The sequence below is a fragment of the Pararge aegeria genome, chromosome 16 (genome assembly GCF_905163445.1).
Source record: "Pararge aegeria chromosome 16, ilParAegt1.1, whole genome shotgun sequence".
In the NCBI taxonomy this organism is placed as follows: Eukaryota; Metazoa; Arthropoda; class Insecta; order Lepidoptera; family Nymphalidae; genus Pararge; species Pararge aegeria.
This window is the reverse complement of record NC_053195.1, coordinates 10,297,959-10,320,545: the sequence shown is the minus strand read 5'-3', so window position 1 is coordinate 10,320,545 and position 22,587 is coordinate 10,297,959. Positions and strand designations below refer to the sequence as shown.

General features: G+C 33.2%; 2 protein-coding genes across 2 annotated transcripts; one reads left to right on the top strand and one right to left on the bottom strand.

Annotated features, from left to right (window-relative positions):
- Positions 1 to 966: 966 nt before the first annotated feature.
- On the bottom strand, positions 967 to 13,028 carry LOC120630241 (ubiquitin carboxyl-terminal hydrolase 36). Its single transcript, XM_039899391.1, has 11 exons — positions 12,559 to 13,028; positions 11,728 to 11,952; positions 11,159 to 11,312; positions 10,825 to 10,999; positions 10,532 to 10,645; positions 9,431 to 9,595; positions 8,343 to 9,349; positions 7,382 to 7,631; positions 6,764 to 6,904; positions 5,984 to 6,099; positions 967 to 5,496 (listed from the first exon to the last, which is right to left on the bottom strand). Exons 1-11 carry the CDS (start codon positions 12,827 to 12,829, stop codon positions 5,460 to 5,462), a joined length of 2,655 nt encoding a protein of 884 aa, XP_039755325.1. The 5' UTR covers positions 12,830 to 13,028; the 3' UTR covers positions 967 to 5,459.
- A 288-nt stretch (positions 13,029 to 13,316) lies between these two features.
- On the top strand, positions 13,317 to 15,428 carry LOC120630596 (ubiquitin-conjugating enzyme E2 variant 2). Its single transcript, XM_039899861.1, has 4 exons — positions 13,317 to 13,557; positions 13,666 to 13,808; positions 14,084 to 14,209; positions 14,789 to 15,428. The coding sequence occupies exons 1-4, from the start codon at positions 13,533 to 13,535 to the stop codon at positions 14,927 to 14,929; spliced, it is 435 nt and encodes a 144-aa protein (XP_039755795.1). The 5' UTR covers positions 13,317 to 13,532; the 3' UTR covers positions 14,930 to 15,428.
- The last annotated feature ends 7,159 nt before the right edge of the window (positions 15,429 to 22,587 follow it).

Here is a 22,587-nt window from a genome sequence, read left to right as displayed (position 1 = left end):
ATTTGTTAGGTGTTGTCATCAATTTCTTTATTCTTCGAAGCTTATCATCAACACCACACCGACTAGTAGTAGAGCTTTTTTGGCTCATCCGGGATACCTACCGTACATATTTCTGTCGCGAGTTCCAGATATTTCATAAATTTTAAACATATCGAAATAGGCCTTAGGAAGCCCATGAACAGTGTACGCACACTATGCTACATTCTATACAACGTGTAACAGAATTACGAAAAAAATTACGTTAAAGGATGCATAATTATATTTCATAAGGAATCGCCCAGTAAAAATATTAAGACAAAAGAAGCATATTTAATTGTCCATGCAAACTAATTCAAAACATTATAATTGTTTACTTTTATGACAACCCTATCGAAGATAAAAAAAGACACGCGCATAGTATACATGCAACTAATAAAAACAGGAGCCACTTGATTTTTTCTTGAGTTCGGGCTGTATTTGATTTTTTTTTCAGTAAAAACTATGGCAGCGGTTGACACAACAATTATTATTGTTACCTTTATAACCTGTGACATGTTGTATATGCTATGTCCATTCACATTTAGAAAAATAAATAAACCCGAATTGATAAACTCCTTTCTTTGAAGTCGGTTTCGTTAAACTAGCTTATCGATTGGTCAGGAGGATGTTCTGGCCAATCGAGAGGCCAATATTAAGTCAAGTTCAGTGACCAATTCTTGACGGCGTGTCGAACGAAATTGTGTGATGAGTGGGATTTTTTCAGTCTACATTCAATATAAAATAGATTAGTCAGTTGATTCATAATTTAACAATAAATCTTAATGAAACTCATTATTTTCTTAATGCGAATGGACTTTAGTGTGTCAAGTCATAGAAAATATTTATAATTATTATGTCTTTCATTGCCGTTATATTGTAAAATATACTACCCAGAGTAGGGTTCAGCAATTTAATAAGTGGGTTAAGGATAAAAATTAAACAAAACGCTATGTACGATGGCTTGTTTACTTTGACGCACTTCATTGAATTGTTGTTTTATAATAATTATAATATTGACAATTTCTCAAGTTATTACCAGGTATTAATTTTTATACTTATCAATAGATACAGCACTCTTTTCCTAATTTAGTCTAAAGAATAACGATAACACGCGCAGGGCCGCGAATTAATAACAGTAAAGGCGACAAGTGACAACAAAAGCATAACGCAAGTTTGGATACCATTTGAACTTTCGTTACGCAACGCATGTTCAAGAGACTCGAACGTCGCGAGCACGTTGGTTCGCTAGAGCTCTTATTCCTTTAAAGATGATTCTCGCTACACTGGTCAGACCACGCACCACAAAAAAACTTTGTTTGAGCCCGACCGAGTCTACCGTATAAGTTAATAAAAAATTTACCGTACCACATCCCAGTAATGGTGTAGCGTGAAAGATCCCTTATATTAAGGTTCATCCGGACATATCCGTAACCGTAAAATCTAACGAAAGAAGCCTTCAAACTGAAGTAATTCGTCGAGTTCATAGGCGTCCAAATGACAGACAGTAAATACTCACAAAATGTGGGTACATCCTGCGTGTGCCACTTGCCAATGTCTCGGATAAGAGTGATTCGAGAGCCGAGGAAACAAACAAGCAATTATTTCCTTCCACTCGTAACAGTAAACCGGATATGTCTGTATAGACCCTACCCTATAAATATACGATTGAATAGATGAGACAAATAAATTTTTATTTTAGTTTGTATGCAAAAGCCTGAAAAATTATTAAGTATAAATGCTCATAATTAATTAATGTGAAACACCTCAAGCGAGGCCAGTATCCCAATGTTGATAATATTGTAAAAATACATGTTTTAATTTGGATCTCTGAGTCTTCTAAGACGAACTGAGGTATTTCATGCTTTTATATAACTCAATAGAAACAAAAATTTACTAATATTTACCAAGAACACTATTTTACACAATTCGTACCTAAACTATTGGACTTTAAAGGTAAAATTTCGTTATCATATTGTGGTAAAACAACAGTCAACCAAAGATAATTATTTTTACAAAAATACAAAGCCATGTTGATATTTACAAGACAATAACTTGCAACGAACTTCGCTATAATTATGTACAAAATAAACAAAAGTCGTTTTAAGTTCCAGTGTATCGTGTTTAAAAAAAATTATAGATTAGTACACTTTGTGTTTAAAAATAAAACTTTACTATTAGTGTTTAAAAAATATAACGACAGAAACAATCACTACTCCCTTAGAAAAAACTTAACCATGTCTAATCTTAGACTAAAAAAATAAATCCAAATATGGGTATTTCAACCAAAAAATGGCGTGGCAATAATGGCTGTTGCATATGTATACAAAGGTGAATCTGCTGATGATGAACAGATGTATCTGCAGACGATTATTTTCTAACGTAATAACTATCATAAAAGGTGACACTTTTGATCAACAAAATGACAAAAGTTTATACAGATTTACGTGATCTGCTCTAGATCAGCTTGGTGTGTTAACTTCATTAAATAACACAAACAAAATACTGCTTTTTTTTTTTTTTTAATACATAAATGTTAACCTCTTCTCATTGTGCGAGAAGACCCGTGCCATGATGATGTGATAATGATGATGATGATATAAATGTTTTATTTTAAGCATAATTTAGACTTCTATCCAATTTTTAGATATATTTTATTACGAAGCAAATAATCGAATACAAACACAATCTTATGCACGCTCACTTAATTAAACTTGATCGGAAGGGTTCTAACGGTCCTTTCCCTTCAGTCAACTGAAAACTGTCAAATTTTTATGTCAGTGGTTCATAAATTATAAAAAATGCGTTTAAATAACTGGAATTTGCGAAACACTATGTATTGAGCCGACGTAATTAGTGAATTTATATGTTCTATATTATCTAAAACTTAATATAATTGTTATATTCTACTTAATATCGAAAATATTATTAATTAAGTTCAATATTATCCTTTTGAATAACACTTATGCATAGAAACAATATGCACTGCAAATCGAACAGACTTGGGCTATATAATTATTACAATGTGAGTTCAGAAGTATTATTAAAATTTATTGATCCATATATTGCTCTCATGTATTGCTGATTATCGGAATGAAATTCATAATTGTTTATTAAGTTACATGGCTACGTAATTATAATATTATTTTCAGTAATGTTAGAATTCACTGAAATACATAAATTTATCCTAAAAAAATGGATAATATTAAAAGTAATAATTTCAATTGAGTTAGTCATTTCAAGTCAAGTTAGGTGTCGGGAATCTTATTGCTCCAACCTTTCGCTTCTAATTATCACCCTTGCGTTATGCATCATTTTGTTGTAATGGGAAGTGTCTATCCCCGATAGCTTAGATAGATTTTGTTGGTCGATCTACATTTATATTTTAGAGATGATAAGGAAACGCATTAATTTGATGATGAATAACTTCCACAAATTATACTTAGTCTAATTGCTTTTAATCCAAAAAATATCGCACTATGTTGTATGGAATTTAATTTCATCTCTTGACCATTTTTGTTGTGATATAACCAGATTTACTAAGCTATCCATCATATACTGTGTCTCTATAGGTTAAGCTCAACCACTGTAGCAATCTTGATGAAATTTGACAGTGATAGTTCGGAATTTGGATAGCATATTTACACAAAAGCATCCGGAAACAGCTTCTGCCGGATTAGACAAAAACCTAGCCAACCATCAGACACCAACATCCAGCTTCACTATACAATCAAAATGACGCAAATGCGACGGCGATGATCGGTTAAAAAAAAAGTTAACATTGACAATCAAACTCGGCCTATAGTTTATATAAATAAACTTCCTCTCAATATTTAAAAAAAATTGACTAATCCAACTAAGCTAAACAACAGATGCAAAAGGCTGTTAGTCCTTTTGAATATTATCAAACTATTAAGGGTGTAAGCAATAAAGTCTTTTTAAATGCAAACAATATCGTATTTTAAGGAACTAAAATCAGAAACGGTAATAAATATATCAGTTATCAGTTATGGTTAAACATCTAATTGCAAGTTATTCGTATATATCGTAATCATTATTCAGTCTAACTATTAACTATATCATATAATACCCATTTCAATAGTAGCTGCACAAAAACGTCTATTGGAACCACAAAGCTTATTACTTTTTTAACTCTATTTAAATTGTTTAGGATTTACATTATAATAAAATTTTACTAAATAGAAGACATTTATATTTCAAGAAATTGAAGTATAATAACATTATTTGAAAAGACCCTTCTCAATCTACATGCGCTGACTGAAGTTATGTAGCTCAGATGCGACTATCAAAAATCGCGCATACCCAATAATATCATTTGGATCACGTTGGCCATTTTGTGATGACAGGTAATCGGCCGACACATTGTTTATAATACATTTTTTATTAAGAAGCACTGAAACTGATTTCGCAAGTTATTAATGCGATTATTCTGCTCAAACTGAAGCGAATGTCGCGCGGGACGCGGGTTGCTTGCACCGATTATGTTAAGCGTATCGTGTGAAAGTGTTTAAATTAACGATAATTCGAGCCATTAGTGCTGCCTTAGCGTAACTGACAAAAATATAAGTTTTACGGTTTTTTTTTTTTTTTGAGACTTGGCGTTACCGTCAAAACCTAAGTAAAAAATTTAATTTAAACATTTTAACAGTTTATTTACTGTTAATTTACCATATAACATTTTCATTAAACAGTCTTGTTTTCGTAAAATTATTTAAATGAACCTTATTCTGTAAAATAGTATATCGTGCTTCGTCGGTAACGCCAAGTCGGAGGTAACGGCTCGAATAGTAGTTCTATTGGCACGTTACGTGGTATCCCGCTTAAGCGCCTTTATATTTTTCATCTCGCGAGTTAATAAACGGCTGCATACTAGTTTTTTAATTGTTTTTGAAAAAAATTGTGATATTTGTCGCTATTAAAGAACGAAAAATGACTTTTTAAATCGCGCTAAAAAGTGATGAAAAGATTGTTTATATAATAAGAGAGGTTAGAAAAATATACTATAGATCCAAATGCTATGTTAAGCTTGTCTTCTAGCATAGAACAATAAACTATGAACGCTCGATAAATTGTCATTAATATTGATAAAATAGGATATGTAATTATCCTTGTATAGCTTCCATTGAAACAGAATATAAATAGCGCATTACTGTCTCTGCAAACATTAAATTTATATGCTATGTTATAAAGGCTGACAGTACATCATATATTAGTTATTCCCACATATAGTCACTTTCACTACATTTCACTAAAACAATTTATATGGACAGTATGGCTGCAGTGGATTTTGCAGAAATAACTGGTCCACTACATTTAGTTTACCATTTTTAACCACCTTATCTATTATTAGCTTAAAGTATTACCGCAGTAATTAAAGTCCATTCATCTATATACACTGACAAGCAGGCGTTGACCGGCCAGGGTCAATGGTGCCTAGGATAGTGATGTCCATTGCTGTACCTAGAATGAAAACATGTTTATTAAATTAGATATCTTTCACCAATCAGAATCCTCATAGAAGGGGAATTTAGAACAAAAAGCCATCACGCTGCTCCAGAACGAAAAGGTGGACTTTAACGATTATTTAATAACACTTTTTTTTTATCAACTACAATATAACCATTGCAGTCTATCTCACTTGGTGATCAGTGATGCAGTCTATGATGGAAGCGGGGTAACCTGTTAGGGTTACGGAAGTTATATTAAACCCATACCCTAATCGGTTTCTACGCAGCATCGTACCGTAACGCTAAATCACTTGGCAGCAAGTCTGTCTTCGTAGAATGGTAAGTAGCCACGGTTGAAGTCTCCCACCAGACCAGATAAAATTCCGAAATTATAAACCCTTGCCGGGGATCGAACCCGGGACCTCCAACATATAAGACTACCGAGGTCACCGCTGCGCCACGAAGGTCATAAAAGACTTTATAATTGCTTATTGTCATACCTGTTGAAGCGCTTGTACTTATTGCTATTTGCTTGGTGTTTATTGAAGTGGTTGTTGGGGCGTCTCTCGCCGCGGTATTTGAAGTTGGTGCCCCAGTGGAGCTTATTTTGTTTGTCCTGTGATCAAAAATAAATACATTAAAATCAAACCTGAGACTTCGCTCTCGTAGAAGTAACAACATGTTGTGCTACATTTGGCTGGCGGTACATCGTATTTTTATTTTAAAATAATAATTGACGTCCCAAACGGATTTCACTTCTGATGGTTAGTGGAAAACCATCGCTTATAAATAGAGCAACACTTCACAGAGCATGCCAAGAACACGTTCTACAAAGTCCTGTGTTCAGCAACCTGAGGTGAAAAGGCTAACTAAGTCTCATGTGCTGGAAAAAAACTTGCAACATCTTTGGGCAAGAACACAGAAATGCTGCTTAGCGGCAGAAATAAGCATGGCAGTGGCTATATCGTAGTCTTGCGATTCGATGCACAGCAAACGGATGAAAGAAACTTTTCTACGTTTGCATTGAATTTGACAAATAGTTTGACATTCACAATGCATTCTATTAATTAAACTAATGCATTTGTGCAATTACTAAAGTTACACACCAGTAGTCAAAGAAGATACAATCACTTGTTAGGCTGCCTGCACCAACCAATACTTCAATACATCAATACACCCCGCCCTGCACACATGCAATATTATTGACAATATGCATAATATTGTCATTAATACTCGTGTCCAAGGCTGTCGCACGACAAAAATGTGTCAAAAACTTTTACCTGAAAAGGGTTATATCCATTCCTATTGTTATTAAACCGATTGTAATGGTGGAACTTCTTCATTTTCTTCGTACGACCGCAGTCCATTTCTTCTGTGGCTTCGAGAGCGCGTTTGCGTTCGTCTCGCCTTTCTTCAAATACCTAGGTGTTGAAAAATTACGTTACATAATGAACATATACTTGTGGTTTAAGGTGTTGGTGGTAATCTCATTGTTCTTAGCGGTATTTTGCCTACTCAATAAGGAAGAGTAGTAGTTTTAATAATGCGGGTTAGTTAATGAATAAGTATATTTCATAAGGAATCTCCCTGAAAAAAAATTAAATCAAAAGAAGAAATATTCATTTTTTCCTACAACCCTATTGAAGAACGATTTTTATTTTGCATGTGATGTTAGGGCTGTATTTGATTTCTTTCGTTAAAAACTATCGCAGTCGTTTTCTCAAAAACTATTAGGTTTTCGGTTTCACAAATAAGTCAGAGACAGTACATAATGTACCTCTAAAGCCTGTGAAGTATTATTTCGGTTTTCATTTACACATTGTATATTCTTGATGTGGTGTACAAATAAAGTGTTATAATATTAATAAGGACTTGTATAATATAATGCAAATAATTACCTGACGCGACAAGTTACTATGCGTGCCGTTCCACGAGGAGACAGGCGCTCCATAGCCGCGGTGGGACAAGCCGTGGAGGTGACGCGCGGTTTCGAGGCGCGCGGGCGGTGCGGGGGTGGCGGGTTGCGAGGCGGGCGCGGCGGCCGGGGCGGGAGGGGCGTCGCTCCTGTCGCTCAGTGGGGACATACTGCTTACGCTGGTGTTCGGACTCTCCTCGTTCTCCCCTTTCCTTTCCTCCTTGTCCTTGAGTCTATTAGAAAAAAATATCCTGTCAATCCTATCCATTGCCATCATTCCTTGGCCTTGGCAGGCCTTGACATTTAAGTTAGACGATTCAAGCATTGTCTCGGTATTCTCTAGGTATTTTGTCCTGTACAGACCAATTGCTATAGCAAAAACTGACTGACTGCCTCTTCGTTCCCGTCAGTGCAAGAACATCAAACAAACGCCCTATCTAGCTTCTCCCAATCTTTGTGATTAATATGAAAGTCAGCCACGCATAAAGACTGCGCCAAGACTAATAAATAAATAAATAATAAATAATCGTGTTCTTTACGTGCCTACTGCGCCAAGAAGCACCTGCCGCGGTAAACGAGAATTACTAATATTATGAATATGAAAGTGTCTGTTTGTTTCTCTGATATTAAAGAAATATGTCACAGAGATAGCACCGGATATAAGATACTGTTTATCCCAGTATAATAAAATTTTTGTATGGTATTCATGGTAACGACGTCCACGGGAATGTGGATATATCAAGCATTTACGTTAGAGCGAAAAAAATGGTTTACGAGTTGTTTATGGTCGTTATTTAGTTAAATTCGATGGAAAAGAACATAAATGTTGTCTTTGCTTTACCCATCTGATAAAAAAAGTTAAAAAGTTTGAAAAAAATAATCAAATTACAAAAACGATAGTTGATTTTTGCACAAATTTGCGAAAAAACTAATAAAAATCTTACTTTTTAATGGTATCGCCGTTCAGACTTGGACTTAAGAGTGGACCACTTTTCTCTTTTGACACCGTCCAGGCGTGATGCATAGCTTTTGTGGTGACAATCAGGCCTTGCGGCGACTCACAACGACTGGGCTTTGGTTTCCGATTCTGATCTCGAGGTTCCTCTTTTTTACTTTTGTCTTCGCTCACTCTTTCACACCGCTCGTCGCTGCTAGACTCGGAATCGTACGGTACCAACTTAGACGCAGAATTCCCGTTTCTTTGAATGTGGACTGATGAACAATCACCCTTATTCATTTGTTCTTCCAACTTCTCTAATGGCGACTTCGACGGTTTAACTAATTTACTTGTCGTTGCAGACTTCTCTTGAAGTGGCTTAGGGCAAACACTAGCTACACATCTAACATCTGAATCACTTTTGGTAAGTTTAGGCTGAATAAGGCACTCATCATTGCTTTGTTTCCTTATTAAAAATGTTATCTTTTTATCGTCGTCAACTTTATGGTTAATTTTGTCAATACCGTTAAGTACTTTTGGTGCTTGTTTCACCTTTTCTACCTCTCCATTCTGTTTTACGACCCACGGTTCGGAAACAGAACTGCTCATTTCCAACGACTTGCTTAATGTTGAATTTAATAGGATAGGTTTCACTTCTGGTTTAGGTGTCTCTGATGTGCTACTATTTAATATAATTGGTTTTCTTTCGTCATTCTTATAAAGTGCTAATTTTAAGGGACTCTTTTCTCTGTTAAGTATATTGTTAGGGAGTTGTGGGCCATAGACAACATTTGAAGTAGAGGCGGTTGGAATAGAGGGATCTTCCATTGAGTTATCTTTTTCAAAGAACATAATATAGGCATTTGTACCCAGCACTGCAGATAGTGGAAGTGGCCTTACACAACTGTCGTCAAATTGGTAGTAATTACTATTAGGCGCCTGACCTATTGCAGTGTAATGTCCACAATTTTGTGATGGCCCTAAATGTGTCACCAAACTCACCAACTTATAAGACTGAAAAAGAAAATGAAATCCTTTATTTATTTGTCAAAACTATGACTAATGTATAAGAAAACTATTTCATAAGATACTCACCAGTTGTTGTTGAGTATTTTTGTTATACATATATTTGTTGAGGTTAATTTTTTTTCGGAACTGCACATGTTTAGATAGCTTTCCACCAGCAAGTGAAAATCTTTTAAGAGCAATGCAAAGAACCATTGGGGCACGCTCCACAAAGAACTGTTTGGTCGCTGACACCTGATGAGTAATAAAAAAACTAAATATAAAACAATATCCATGCAGATATTGTTTTATATAATTACTTATCATGAATTAAAGGTCTTAGCTATGTTATAGCAGCTAAAATAATCAAAATTAATATACTTTTTTTAAATTAATATAATTAACTTTCATTGATTATATAAGCCCAAACATACACATGTTATAAGTGTAGGTATATTTTTCTCATATTTCTTATTATTTCTTTACAAACATTGAGATATAACGAAGTATGATTAGAGTACTGTTAATGTAAATCTTTAAAAAAATTATGCTCTAATTTTATCATAAACTTGTGTAATCCTCACATATTTTTTGCAGATGAATATATCATGAGCCCAGTCGTTCATCATCTCTGCAACAGCTATTTACATTACAGTTACAAACACTATTTTCAAGCATCTGATGATGAAGAGGTTGATATCACCTGGCTTGCAGGCACTATTACAGATAAATATTGTGATTTAATTTAAAATTTAACAACCACTTTTGGTTTAATTGTAATAAGTTGTTACATTGAATAAGCCCTCACATCCTCACATCATATTTGTTAAGTACAGGTAAAAAAAGAAATTGTCTCTCTGTTTACTACTCCACCAGTAAGTATTTATTAATTGTGATGCTATTTAATGTATACACAGAGACTGATTGCAGCAGCATACCACTTCCAGCAGTCAGTACATTTTTTGACAATATTGATCATACAAGAGTCTTTCGGACAGCTGAGATAGACAACATGATAGGCTGAGACTAAGAAGCAACTACAGAAACAACTGTTAAGTAAAATTACAGCATAAACTTTGTCATCAATTGTATTAAGTCGGTGAAATTATAATTAATGCAGAAACCACCCAGATTACATTACAATAAGCGTGTCAAATAACAAAACAAGGGTAAAGGGTTATCCTTACATACCTTTTTATTGCATGCTTCACATTTATAGCCAAGATCCTCCAACCTTTCTCTTGAAAAAAATGAATCTAATGCTTCATCTAATGTTGAATGCTTCCTTATATCCAATAACAGGTCCTTTAAAATCATAACAATTTTTTTATATATAAGTTCATAATTAATTGAATTGAAATTGTTTATTAACATATAAACAAAAGTAAATCAGCATAATTTCATTTCTCTGAAAGCTACGTTCAAAAAAGAAAGAGACAATTTTTTGTCCAAAATCAATTTTTTTTAGAACATTGATAACTTACTTCAAAGTGCTGGTAGGTGGTGGACAGATGATGACAGGCAAGACATCGAACTGTGGATCTGAGGTAGCCTCCCAAAATTTGATTAGGTGGAGTAGTCTCTTTACTGTACTGATCCAATTTGTCTGCATTTATAAACCTAGACAAGTAACTTTTTTCCATGGCTTCAACTAAGTACCTGGATGAAGAAATTTACATTTAATAATGCAAAACAAGAAAAAAATTTTGAACAAATATAAGAAATATCAAATTTTATAGCCATGTCTTTCAGTTGAACTCTCATAAATAACAATTAATCTTCTAAATTTTAATTAGAAACTTTTTCTAAATTACTTACCTAAGAAATTCATGAGCATCTTCTTGACGTCCAGGCGTTAAATGTCTACAAATAAGCCTTAACTTAGAATACACTTGCCATGGCTTGATAGGGGCACCACCACTCTTTTGAGTTGCCATCAATGTAGCACGCATTCCACATATGACACATGCTTCTGAAAAATTAATAGCAATAATTATATACTAATAAGTTTTAACATATTATTGTAATTTATGTATGAATATTCAAAAATGAAAAACAAATAACTTTTTCCAAAACAAACACCTTGACATTAAAAATTGGAATTAGTTTCATAGCTAGCTTCAAACAAGATTTTGAAGGTTTGTCAAGGTGGTTCCATAGTCACTAAGTAAGGATCTGTTGAGGTGATATCATGAAAATCAAGGGAGATCCTAAAATTTTATAGCCATGTATAGTTGAACTCTCATCAATAAAATGAAATCTATAAATTATATGTGTTTTGAGTCTGAAATTCATTGTAGATGGTTGAATTTTCTAATTAAAGGTTTTATTATAACTTAACTTTTTCTTTGGTAAAGCATAAGACATTTTATTAAGAAAGTTCTTACCTTGTTGGTTACATTTTTCAGAATGTGTTGCTTCAGAGACCAACCAGTTGGCAAATGCAGGAACATGGAACAGTGCTTGCAGTGTAGAGTTGAGATAACAAGTATTGCCAACATTCTGCATACCCGCACCTGCAGCCCAAGCTGTCTGCCATCCCAATTGCACCTTTTCAACAGGGAAGAATACTCGCTTGGCCTTTGGCACACTATCTTCACCATTTTTTATATCTGAAATTAACAATTTTATTCAGGTAAGTTTGTTTATTATTCATTATGATATGTAGTCATCAAGAGCATGTAGAATGCTAAAATATAGACCAAACATCCACAAAACGGTAACAGATTAATACAAATGGTTTGAACAATACTCATATAGTATAACCGCCATTGGAACAGTGTAGAGAGCTTGAAACTCTTACCTATTAGTTGGATCTCAATAAAGGATAATAGTGCTATAGTAGTATAGTATAATTAATTCATTATTATTAGTGTAAACTGTAAATACCTCTAGTAAAATACTAGTCCTTGATAACTCCTTATTACTATGAGTAAAATGGTAAAATAGTTAAATTAAAGAATTTATGTCACTTTAATGAAACCAACCAAAACACTAAAAATACTGATAAATATAAAATTCATAAAAATTTAAACAAATGGAAAATTATAATCATTATTGTCAAACACATAATATACAGGTTGGTTTATATTACTACGTATTAAAGAGACACATTTTCCACAAAAGTAAATATTGACATCATGAAAGATAACCTCATATTTTATTTTATGATGAGTCTTAGTAAATCAATATAAGTCATATTAGATATTTGTTGTTACCTGTAGTTTGGTTGACTGAATTCACGTCCTTTTTAAGAATTTTAGTGTCGAGCACTGTCTTTTTAGGTCGTATAACCACGTACTTAGATTTCAAACCGTCGAGGACATTGCTTTGATAATCTCCAGATTCCTCGAAATCAATCTTAGACAGAAGAACACTTTTAGCTGAAGAATAAAGTCTGCTATCTAACAAAGATGAACCTTGCGATTCTTCAGCCGTAAGAGATAATCGCAATGCGCTTGATACTGGGTCACAAATTGAAGCAGGCATTTTACCTCCAAAACTGCACTATCACGTCACTAGATTCATTAAATTCCTAAGCTACACATGATAGTTATTCTAAACGCACACAGCTTATTGTAGTAAATTAAGAAAATAATTGATATTTGTTGAAAACCATGTGTATTACACAAAATAATGAGTTCAGAGCACGGAAAAAGGAAAACGCACACAAATCCAAATCCGACCATACGCGGTGGTGAAAACCATAGAGAAGAAAAAAAAATTTAAGCTCTATGATAATCACAGAAAAATAATTATACACTCATCTTCGACATATATGAAAATAAAAAGAATTAATTAATATAATTATTAGATGATATAAATTTAAACAACATAATAAAATAATTTTATAACTCTGCTCACCGTGGATCTCTGTTTATTTAAAACAGTTGAGATTTTTTACGAATTGAATTTGCCGCGGATGTATTAAGTTGTCTTTGGAGGCTGACATTTTGTGACATTAAATTGTCAAAGTCAGCGTAGTAAAAAATAGCTAACCTACTCTTTTAGTTTGAGTCACTTTTAGTAATTTGTGAACCATTTTACGGCTAAATGAAATTAAATAACATCTTTACAAAAACATATAATTAACTAAAGGATCTCATGAGCAATATTTACAGTTTAGGTAGATATTAGAGGTCTTTAGAAGTTAATTTCTTGGTAGGTAGTGAGCGCCGGTGAAACTGTGATCATGGCGAACCCGTCATCAGGCGTTGGTAAGAATTTCATTTTGCACAAACCAAACCGTGCTATTTCATAATACAATTGTTATATTTATCAATGTATTCAAATATAATAGTTACCTTACATGTCATTTTTCCCAGTGGTTCCAAGAAATTTTCGTCTTCTAGAAGAACTTGAGCAAGGTCAGAAGGGAGTGGGCGATGGAACGATTTCTTGGGGTCTCGAAAGTGATGATGACATGACCCTGACTCACTGGACTGGCATGATAATTGGTCCTCCCAGGGTAAATACTAGCATATCAATGTTCTTTGTCTATTCTTCTATGTCAACTCAACCCTTTTTATTCAGATGGCTCAAGCATTGATTTGAATATACTACATATTCCAGTATTATGTATGTTGCAACCATCAAGATTGTAATTGTCTTGTAAATTAGATTATAGTATAAATACATCACTATTGATCTTTACCCTTGGTGCATCTATAAGTGCTCATTTCCTGGATTTATTGTGTTCATGGAACTGTTTATGTTATTCTGTGTATTCTTATTGCATTTTAGACTCCATATGAAAATAGGATGTATTCTCTTAAAATTGAGTGTGGCACCAGATACCCGGACGAGCCCCCTACTGCTAGGTTTATCTCCAGAATTAACATGAACTGTGTAAACAGTCAGACTGGACTTGTAAGTATTATATTCAGTATTTGTGAAGTATGTATAGAAATACATTAAAACATTCTAAAAAACCAAACAAATCATTTATGAACTTACAGAATAATAAATTTTAACAAAGATTTTACAAATTTAAAACTGTACTTTCTACGGTTTGGGAAACCCTGCAGTAAAATTAAGCTGTTAAAATAATGCATTCCTTGTAGGTATTATATTTGAATGTACAATGTAACTTGGAAGTGGTGTTACCTTGAGATGCTTATTTGTTGAGATTATTAGCATGAAAAACTCGATTATAAATTCTTTTATATAAGACAACAGGAGAGATGAATATTTTAATATATATTTTATTAGTGAAAAAAATTAATTCAAGTGTCCCTGCACTGTCAGTGGCACCATTTTGTGGTTGTGCCCATGTGCGGGGACACTAAGAAGCCTTAGGTCTGATGTTTCAACCTCTTAATAGATGTCTGTCTATTTTTTCCCCTGATAAGTTATTCTTTGATTGAAAAATATGCTCATAATAGAAAATTTAACTGTTGACTTATGATAACAATGTTATATTTGTTCATTTATTGTTTGCTTTAATAGGTGGACAATAGGCAAGTCCCAATTCTTGCTAGATGGCAACGCGACTATACTATCAAGACAGTGCTGCAAGAACTAAGACGTCTTATGACTCTAAAGGAAAATATGAAGCTTTCTCAGCCCCCAGAGGGAAGCACTTTTTAGTTCTTCTGAAATATATATTTTGTCTCAATGACCCAATCTACTCCATACTTTGCTAAATTATAGTTAACATACACATATATTCATATACTTTTAAAAATGTCCAGTAAATTGTAGTCATTATGGCAGCATCTCCTGTAATGCTCTGGCCAATGTGGTTTGAAGTTTCTGTCATGCATTTATTGTAATTTTGTATTATCAACTGTTTGCTTTAAGTCTAACATATAGTACAGTGGATTGGGTGGAAAATAATTATCTTGTAAGATTTCACTTTAAAAAGATGGCTCTTAATTACCCACTTAGAGGGTAACACCCATTTATTTATCTCTACCTAAATTATTGTGGCCTTTAAAAGTCAAACTTGCTTTTTGTATGATTATAGCTACACTTATCTTATTTTCAGGTAAGTGGTTTGATGCCTGCACTTGATTATGCAAATATTTTCTTAAATGTAAGCATTAACTCCTAAAAAAATAAAAATATTTCTATTTAAAGTATAATCACAGGATTAAGTTTTAACAAAATATTATTTCATTTTCTTAGTTTTATCATCAAGTGTAAAATATTTTAGGAAATCTTTATTTCTTAGAGACATAAGATGAAGGACTACTGTTTTATTGTAAGGCTTTGCATCATAATTTAAATGTTCTCACAAATTGATAACAGATTGGTTATAAGATTTCATATAAACCACATAGCTTATAAATGTAAGAAGAATATTACAGTAGATACCTTTAAGAACATAATAACCGCTGTGTGATTTTATTGTAACAAAACCAAAATGCTAAGTCAAACTTTTTCATAGCATTAATGTTTTTACCAATGTAAACTAGCAAAGGTAAATAAATCAAACAATTCTGTCATTGACATTCTTATTTACTTCATTGTATAACTAGCAAGTAAGACAAAAAATTAGTTAAAGAAAGTAAAATATGAGAATAGTTAGTGATTTTAGTGTCGTAAACCATGTTTGCTCAAAGATTAGATTATTTAAAATCGTTAATGTTGCAATTAGCGTTGTCATGGCGCAGTAAGTTAGGCGCATTACCTGGCGGACATTACTTGACAGCCGATTGGCGCAGCGGGCAGCGACCCTGCTTTCTGAGCGAAGGACGTGGGTTCGATTCCCATAACTGGAAAATGTTTGTGTAATGAGCATAAATGTTTTTCAGGGTGTTTTTTTGTCTATTATAAGTATTTAAGTACATTATTCATTAAAATATTCATCAGTTATCTTCGTACCCATAACACAAGCTACGCTTACTTTGGGGCTAGATGGCGATGTGTCTGTGTATTGTAGTATATTGTGGTTCCCCTATTAATTCAATGGGATCCAGTAACTAAATCATTTTATACAGAATAGCTGTTGACTAGCCGTTTATTATAGTTTTTTATGAATCCCGTGGGTACAGTTTGTTTTACTGGGATAAAAAGCCTATGTTACCCTCCGTCCTTTCAACTACAAAAAATCATGTTGATTGGTTGCTTAGCTAAGGCATGAATAAAGGGTAAGCAAATAAACCCACTTTGTAGCGGTTCCCTTAGATTTCCCACCCAACGTAAATATGTCCCATTTAAATTTAAACTTTTTAGCTTTATTAATTGATTTAAAGATTATCTGTTAATATATATCTATATTAGAAAGCAATTAAATCATGTAGAGACAACGATTTTGACCCCAGTGGGCTAAGCGGCATATCAGTTTGAATAATAATAAAAAATCTGCTCTATTACGAAGTGTACCTATCTCTGCTAAAGATTTTTTTTTTTATTTAATGGAGCTATATTGATTAAACCGTTTTCATTCAGATCTCATTAACTAACCTTTTTTTTTTAAACTACGTAGCCGCAGTGATAGGGTACATAATATTCCACTATAGTAGCTTAGGAGCATCATTAAACTGCTCTTAAAGAACGTGTCTATGGTTCAAATAAAATAATCTATTGAATAAAACAACTATACATTATAGATCAGGGGTTCTCAACTTCGAGATAGTAAGTTTGTCGAGGCGCCTGCGCTCTCCCTAGCTTGCTAAAATAGATAGTTACTTACTCGTTAGTAAGGCAGATAGGCGATAAAAATAAAACATCCTCATAATGGTTTTATTATGAGGATGTTAATATAATAAAACCATAACAAATTTTAACAAAGAATTATGAAAAAAATCCCCAACAATGAGATGGCTGAGCTTGATCACCACACAATTTTTCAAAGAAGTGACACCGCTGCATAGAGACTAAAAAAAAAAATGTTTTACTTTTCTATGTCTTGTTTGTGCTGTTCTCTAGGTCTATACTTTCAACGGCGCCCAGGTTAGAAAGGCCTTTAAAGATACCTAGATATTAAAAATAAAGTTTCATAGGTAAAGACCACATTAACCGGTTGCATTGAAAAAAAACGATGCCCTATTACCCTATAGGTTGTCGGTTTATTACTCTGGAGCTGCTATAAGTGAGACTGAATTTTCACCAAGTTTGATGTTTCAGTAGCAAATCCTAGTTAAGGTGTTAGAATATTGACGCTGGAATAGAGGTAAGTTAAGCTTTGGGAGGTAGTGAACAGTTGTTTAACCATAAGTTAAATGCTGGTCTAGTGCCCGAAGCCTATTAACGCTTCATTGCTGGCACGGGCTTCCTCTCTTTCATGTCAAGAGAGGGTTATAAACCCACCACGGTTTTTCAAAGTGGGTAGGGGTATTAGTAGAGAAGGACCTACGGACAAATATTTTTTTAAATTTTATTATGAATTAAGAACACTCCAAGCAGATGGCCCCACCTGATGGTAAGTTGAAAACCTTCGCCTATAAATAGACCAACACTTCGCAGGGGCATGTGAGGAACACATCCTGCAACGTGCCTTCCTGTGTGCAACCTGAAGCGTAACTGTTAAGCTTCATGTGCCCGTGATTAATACAAAATAAAAGCGATTTATTAAAATACTTAATTACTTTTAACATTTATTATTCAGTATGGCTACATCACAATATCATAACTGTACACAGTAAGAAAATATACAAATATAGTAAATGAGGTGCTTTTAATAATCTAACAGAAATTTATAGTCACATATAAAATATATAAATACATACTCTAATATGGCGGAGGGAAGAGTATTAAAACAGCTTTGAACAAAGGTCCACGCTTTTTAACTTATAATTATATCCACTTTCTTATAATGTAAGAATATTAAAATATGTTACTGGTTAGATTATTTTAAAATAATATTGTTTTAACTGAAAAAAAAATCTACATTGTTTTTTCTACAATATACTCTCAAGTAATAATAGTAAGACAAATATGGAGTGATTTATTACTAGCGTAGGACATATGAATCAATATGATATTTGAAATATAAGATATATAGGTATAAATCAGGCACATATAAAACTGTAGTAACAAACCGACAGTCGAATCGGCGTATAACTCCAAAAAGCGCCATTGGTTACAAAGACAAATCTATACCTACTTATTTGTATAAAAATTTCAAATTATTAATCCTTTGTTAGACACTAAGGTAAAGATCTCCGCTCAGGCTTTTATTACTGTTAAAAAAGAGACAGATTTAAGTCGGACGTAACTTTGTCTAATTTTATCGGTTTTTGAGTCCGAGCAATGTACACTCGAAAGATCTGTCAAGAAATCACAATTTTTTTTATTAGCGCGTTCTCGCCCTCTCTTTGCCTTGATCTCTCGATTACTCAATTAATTACAGATTAGAATTCTTTTTTCAGACTGGAAAATTCAACAACATTTGTATTGCAATTTATTAGCATCCACAAGACTGGGCGATTTTTTTTTCATTCGATCAGACTAGAGTACCACGGTACGACTATTGGCTTAGGAGCTGGCTAGCGCTAATCGGTTTGCTGTAGCCTGTATATATATGATACTCTCAAATTATATTTGGGGGTAAAAGGTTATAGAACTAGCTAATAGGCAGTGGCGTGCACTTCATACATGCACAAAAGCATTGCATACCCTAAAATTGAAATATAGCCCGTATTAGAGGAGGATTTTTTCCATTTTATACAATTTTCCTGCTATATGCATACCCTGGTAAGAAACCCAGTGCACGCCACTGCTAATAGGGTAGATAAACGCGGTGTTAAGATAATTTTCTTATTTAAAATGCTATCCACAAATTATATTCATAATTAGATACATATATTTCCGGGCATACAACCATGATATTCCAGAATTTGAATATTGTTGTCTTTATAATAAACAGTACTCTGTTTAACAAACTAGTGAAAATCATTCATATGAGCAAATGATAAGTAATGAGGACTGATAAGAGTACCTCTATACCTTTTTTTTCATACCACTTCAAGTTAGTTTTTGGCGCTACAATCTAAGATCGTAACGGGCTAACCTGTATGGCATTTAAATGAAAAAGATTTATTTAAAGAAAAAAAACCTGCCAGAAACAGCCTCATGTACGTCTAAATTATACGGCTCTGTAGAGCTTTGTATAGCAAAACGAAGTAGATTTCGGCTCAGCAAGCTAACTGCTTATAGTAGAAGCCATGAACTTATTTTCATCGCTTAGACTCATTATACTATATTCAAATTTTACTGCCAGCTACCCCTATCTTTTCTTTCTATGAGAGAATTATTAATAAATTTGAAAAACTACTCTTACACAGAAAACCAAGAAAAAAAAAAAAAATTACTACATGGAACGCAAAAGATAAAAGTTAAAGCTTTTCCATCTTATTTTCCTTCGTACTGATCCAGATAAAAATCACATAACTGTTTTAACTTGAACACTATTACCTAAAAAGCAATCATACAAAAATTTAATATATCTATTATTTATTATCACATATCTAAATTGTAACTTCTCAGCGTCTAGCAAAGAATAATAATTTATTTTTCATAATATATTGGTTCCTAAATATAAAAACGAGGTAAATATAAAAAAGTTCATAATAATATTGCTTTTACATACAATTTCTTCGTGGATTTTTAAATTCACATATCATTTACATTGATAGGTGTTCATGTTTGAAAACATGCTAACACTGTATAATTTGTAAAAGGTAATATATATAAAAACAAAACACTGCTACATTCCGGTATTAGCAATAGTATGATAACGATAATTACTTTACAGATTTTCTATTTACCGACTTATAACATAAGTTAGATAATTATACTCAAGTACATAAAAAAAAACTAAATTGACAAACCTAGAATTTAAAACAAGTCGTCCTTATAAACAAAGAACATAATACAGTTGCATTAGGTCTTAGTGCTGCATATTTGATTGAATTGAAATACTTGCGTCGCAAACTTATTCGGCTATTCAAGAATAATTTAACTTCATATAAATTATATAGAATTTCCTGTTACTGCATTTAAACTTACTGCTTCTTTGGAAAAAAAAAAATAAGCTGGGTAAGCCCCATGCTAAAATATTCATAACCCTTTTTTTTATCGGAAAGCACGTTAAGCCGTCGGTCCTGGTTTTAATCACAGTTAGTGATGAAATCAATAAGTCTCTCAATCGTAGCAGCGTGTCTAAAGGTCTAGATCCCTCTCCTATGAGAAGTATGTTTCCAGCTAAGGGATACTAATGCCCGTTTTCACTTAACCTAGGAAACGCCTAAATAGGATGCCTAATGATTTGAACGTACAGAAAAAAGTTTCACCATCGCTTCGATGATGACTATAGATGTTAGGCGCCATCTAAAGTTACGACACCGATTCGGCGGTGCTAAATGTTTAGGGAACTCGTAAACTTACACCTAACAATCGATTGACAATACAAACACACAATACCACACTTAGTGGCAATAATCATAGACAACTAAGGCTTTTTGCCTAGTGAAAATCTATTGGTGTAATGTATGCCTAGGAATATTCTTTGATTATGGGTTACTTAATTAGGCATTGCTTTGTTCGTTGTTATTGAAAACGGGCATTAGTCTGATATCAAGACACTTAGATGTACTTCAGGCTTAAGACTTTTTAAGTTAAAACGAGACCAAGTGAGGTTTCCCACATGAACATCTCGTTTTATTTTAACTTATGAAAGTTTAAGTTACGCTCTACAGATCTCATCCTAATGAGCTGACGAAACTTGTTATATACTGTAGGTGGCTAGAAACATAAAACTTTTACAATTTAATATAACCACCCTGGCTCCTGTCAAGTAACGGTCCTGTTTTACATATAATTATTACTACCTAATTAATTATGTTGGATGTTGGCACAAGGCGTCATATAAGGTGCACAACTAAAACTGTTACTAATCTTTGGTCTAGATATTCTACCGCAAAATTAGATCACAAATCCAGTATAGATCCAAAGATGTTACGTATCAAGAAACACACATACACAACTCAAACTTTAAAGTCAACTTATGAGTTAATATAAAATTTAAAATAGACTTTTTATTTACAACAATTTAAATAGGTATGTACATAAATATTTTAATATACAACATTTAACTTGTTCAACAATAAATTTATAATAACTGCGTACCACTACTGCAAAACAGAAAACACAAAAACCGGTGTTTACATTTTCCGATATATCTATTGCCTAAGGCGTTAAAAGTAATATATCACCTAGATACGAACGTTTGAAAGTTGAAAAAGCACAAACAACTTTTTATTCAACTATTTATCTTCTAGAGGTACAACAATTATATCATTATTCATACAATACTTTCATTCGATCAATACATTTCTCGGGAAACTTACAGGTTTTGACTAGCTACAATGCAAACATATTCAGGCAAAGAGCACATAATATAACATAAATAATTATTAAACACACTGTCAGTTATTTCACACATTCAAGAACACGAAAACTACAGAGTAGATGATGTTATAGCACCAAACAGCACAACAGTTATATAAACAGTATAATGCAGGACAAAGTACATATTTAAAACGCAAAATTCAACTGCAATACATAACTTGAGTTATCTCGTATGGGACAGAAAGGGGCGAAAAAGTATTAAAGCTGTCAAGAAAGAATGTTATTGTTTAAGTTTAGATATCTGATGAATTACAAGAACTATTTAGTAATTTTAACACTGACTTAACAAAAATTGCTTAGTTTGGGTACCAAACCTCTTATCTAAAATTAAATTGAGATAAAGTAGTGCTCTGTCCATTTAACGCAATATCTCCTGGAAAAGGATAGCACTACTTTTAAACATGATAAACTTCGTTTAGTTAGGAGATTTGTGTAAAACTGAATTAGCAGAATTATTAACCCTGTGTCATTGGGTGCTATATCTGTCGCTGTATGATTCGCCGACACGGTTCGCGCTTATGAATCAGCGTATACATGTCTGCAAAAACACTTGGACATGCCCCCGACATGAAGCTGCCTGCCACATCGGCCTGTGCCGCGGTTCAGGCCATTTGTTGTATACCCTTTTATATACTACCACTCCCTGGTCGACGGGCTTCTTTTCATTAAGTCCAAGCCCACGTCTTATCAGTTTTCCGAAAAAAGCTAATCCTAGAATAGACAGAAGTAACAATTTGTATTAAAACTGAATGGAATATAAAATTTAAACAATAATGAATACATCTTAAAATTCAATGAAATAATAACCGAAAAGTTCAATACTCATTAGTCTTTAACCAAAAATATCCAATAACTTTAAAATTTAGGAACATGAACCCAAGTTCTTCTTG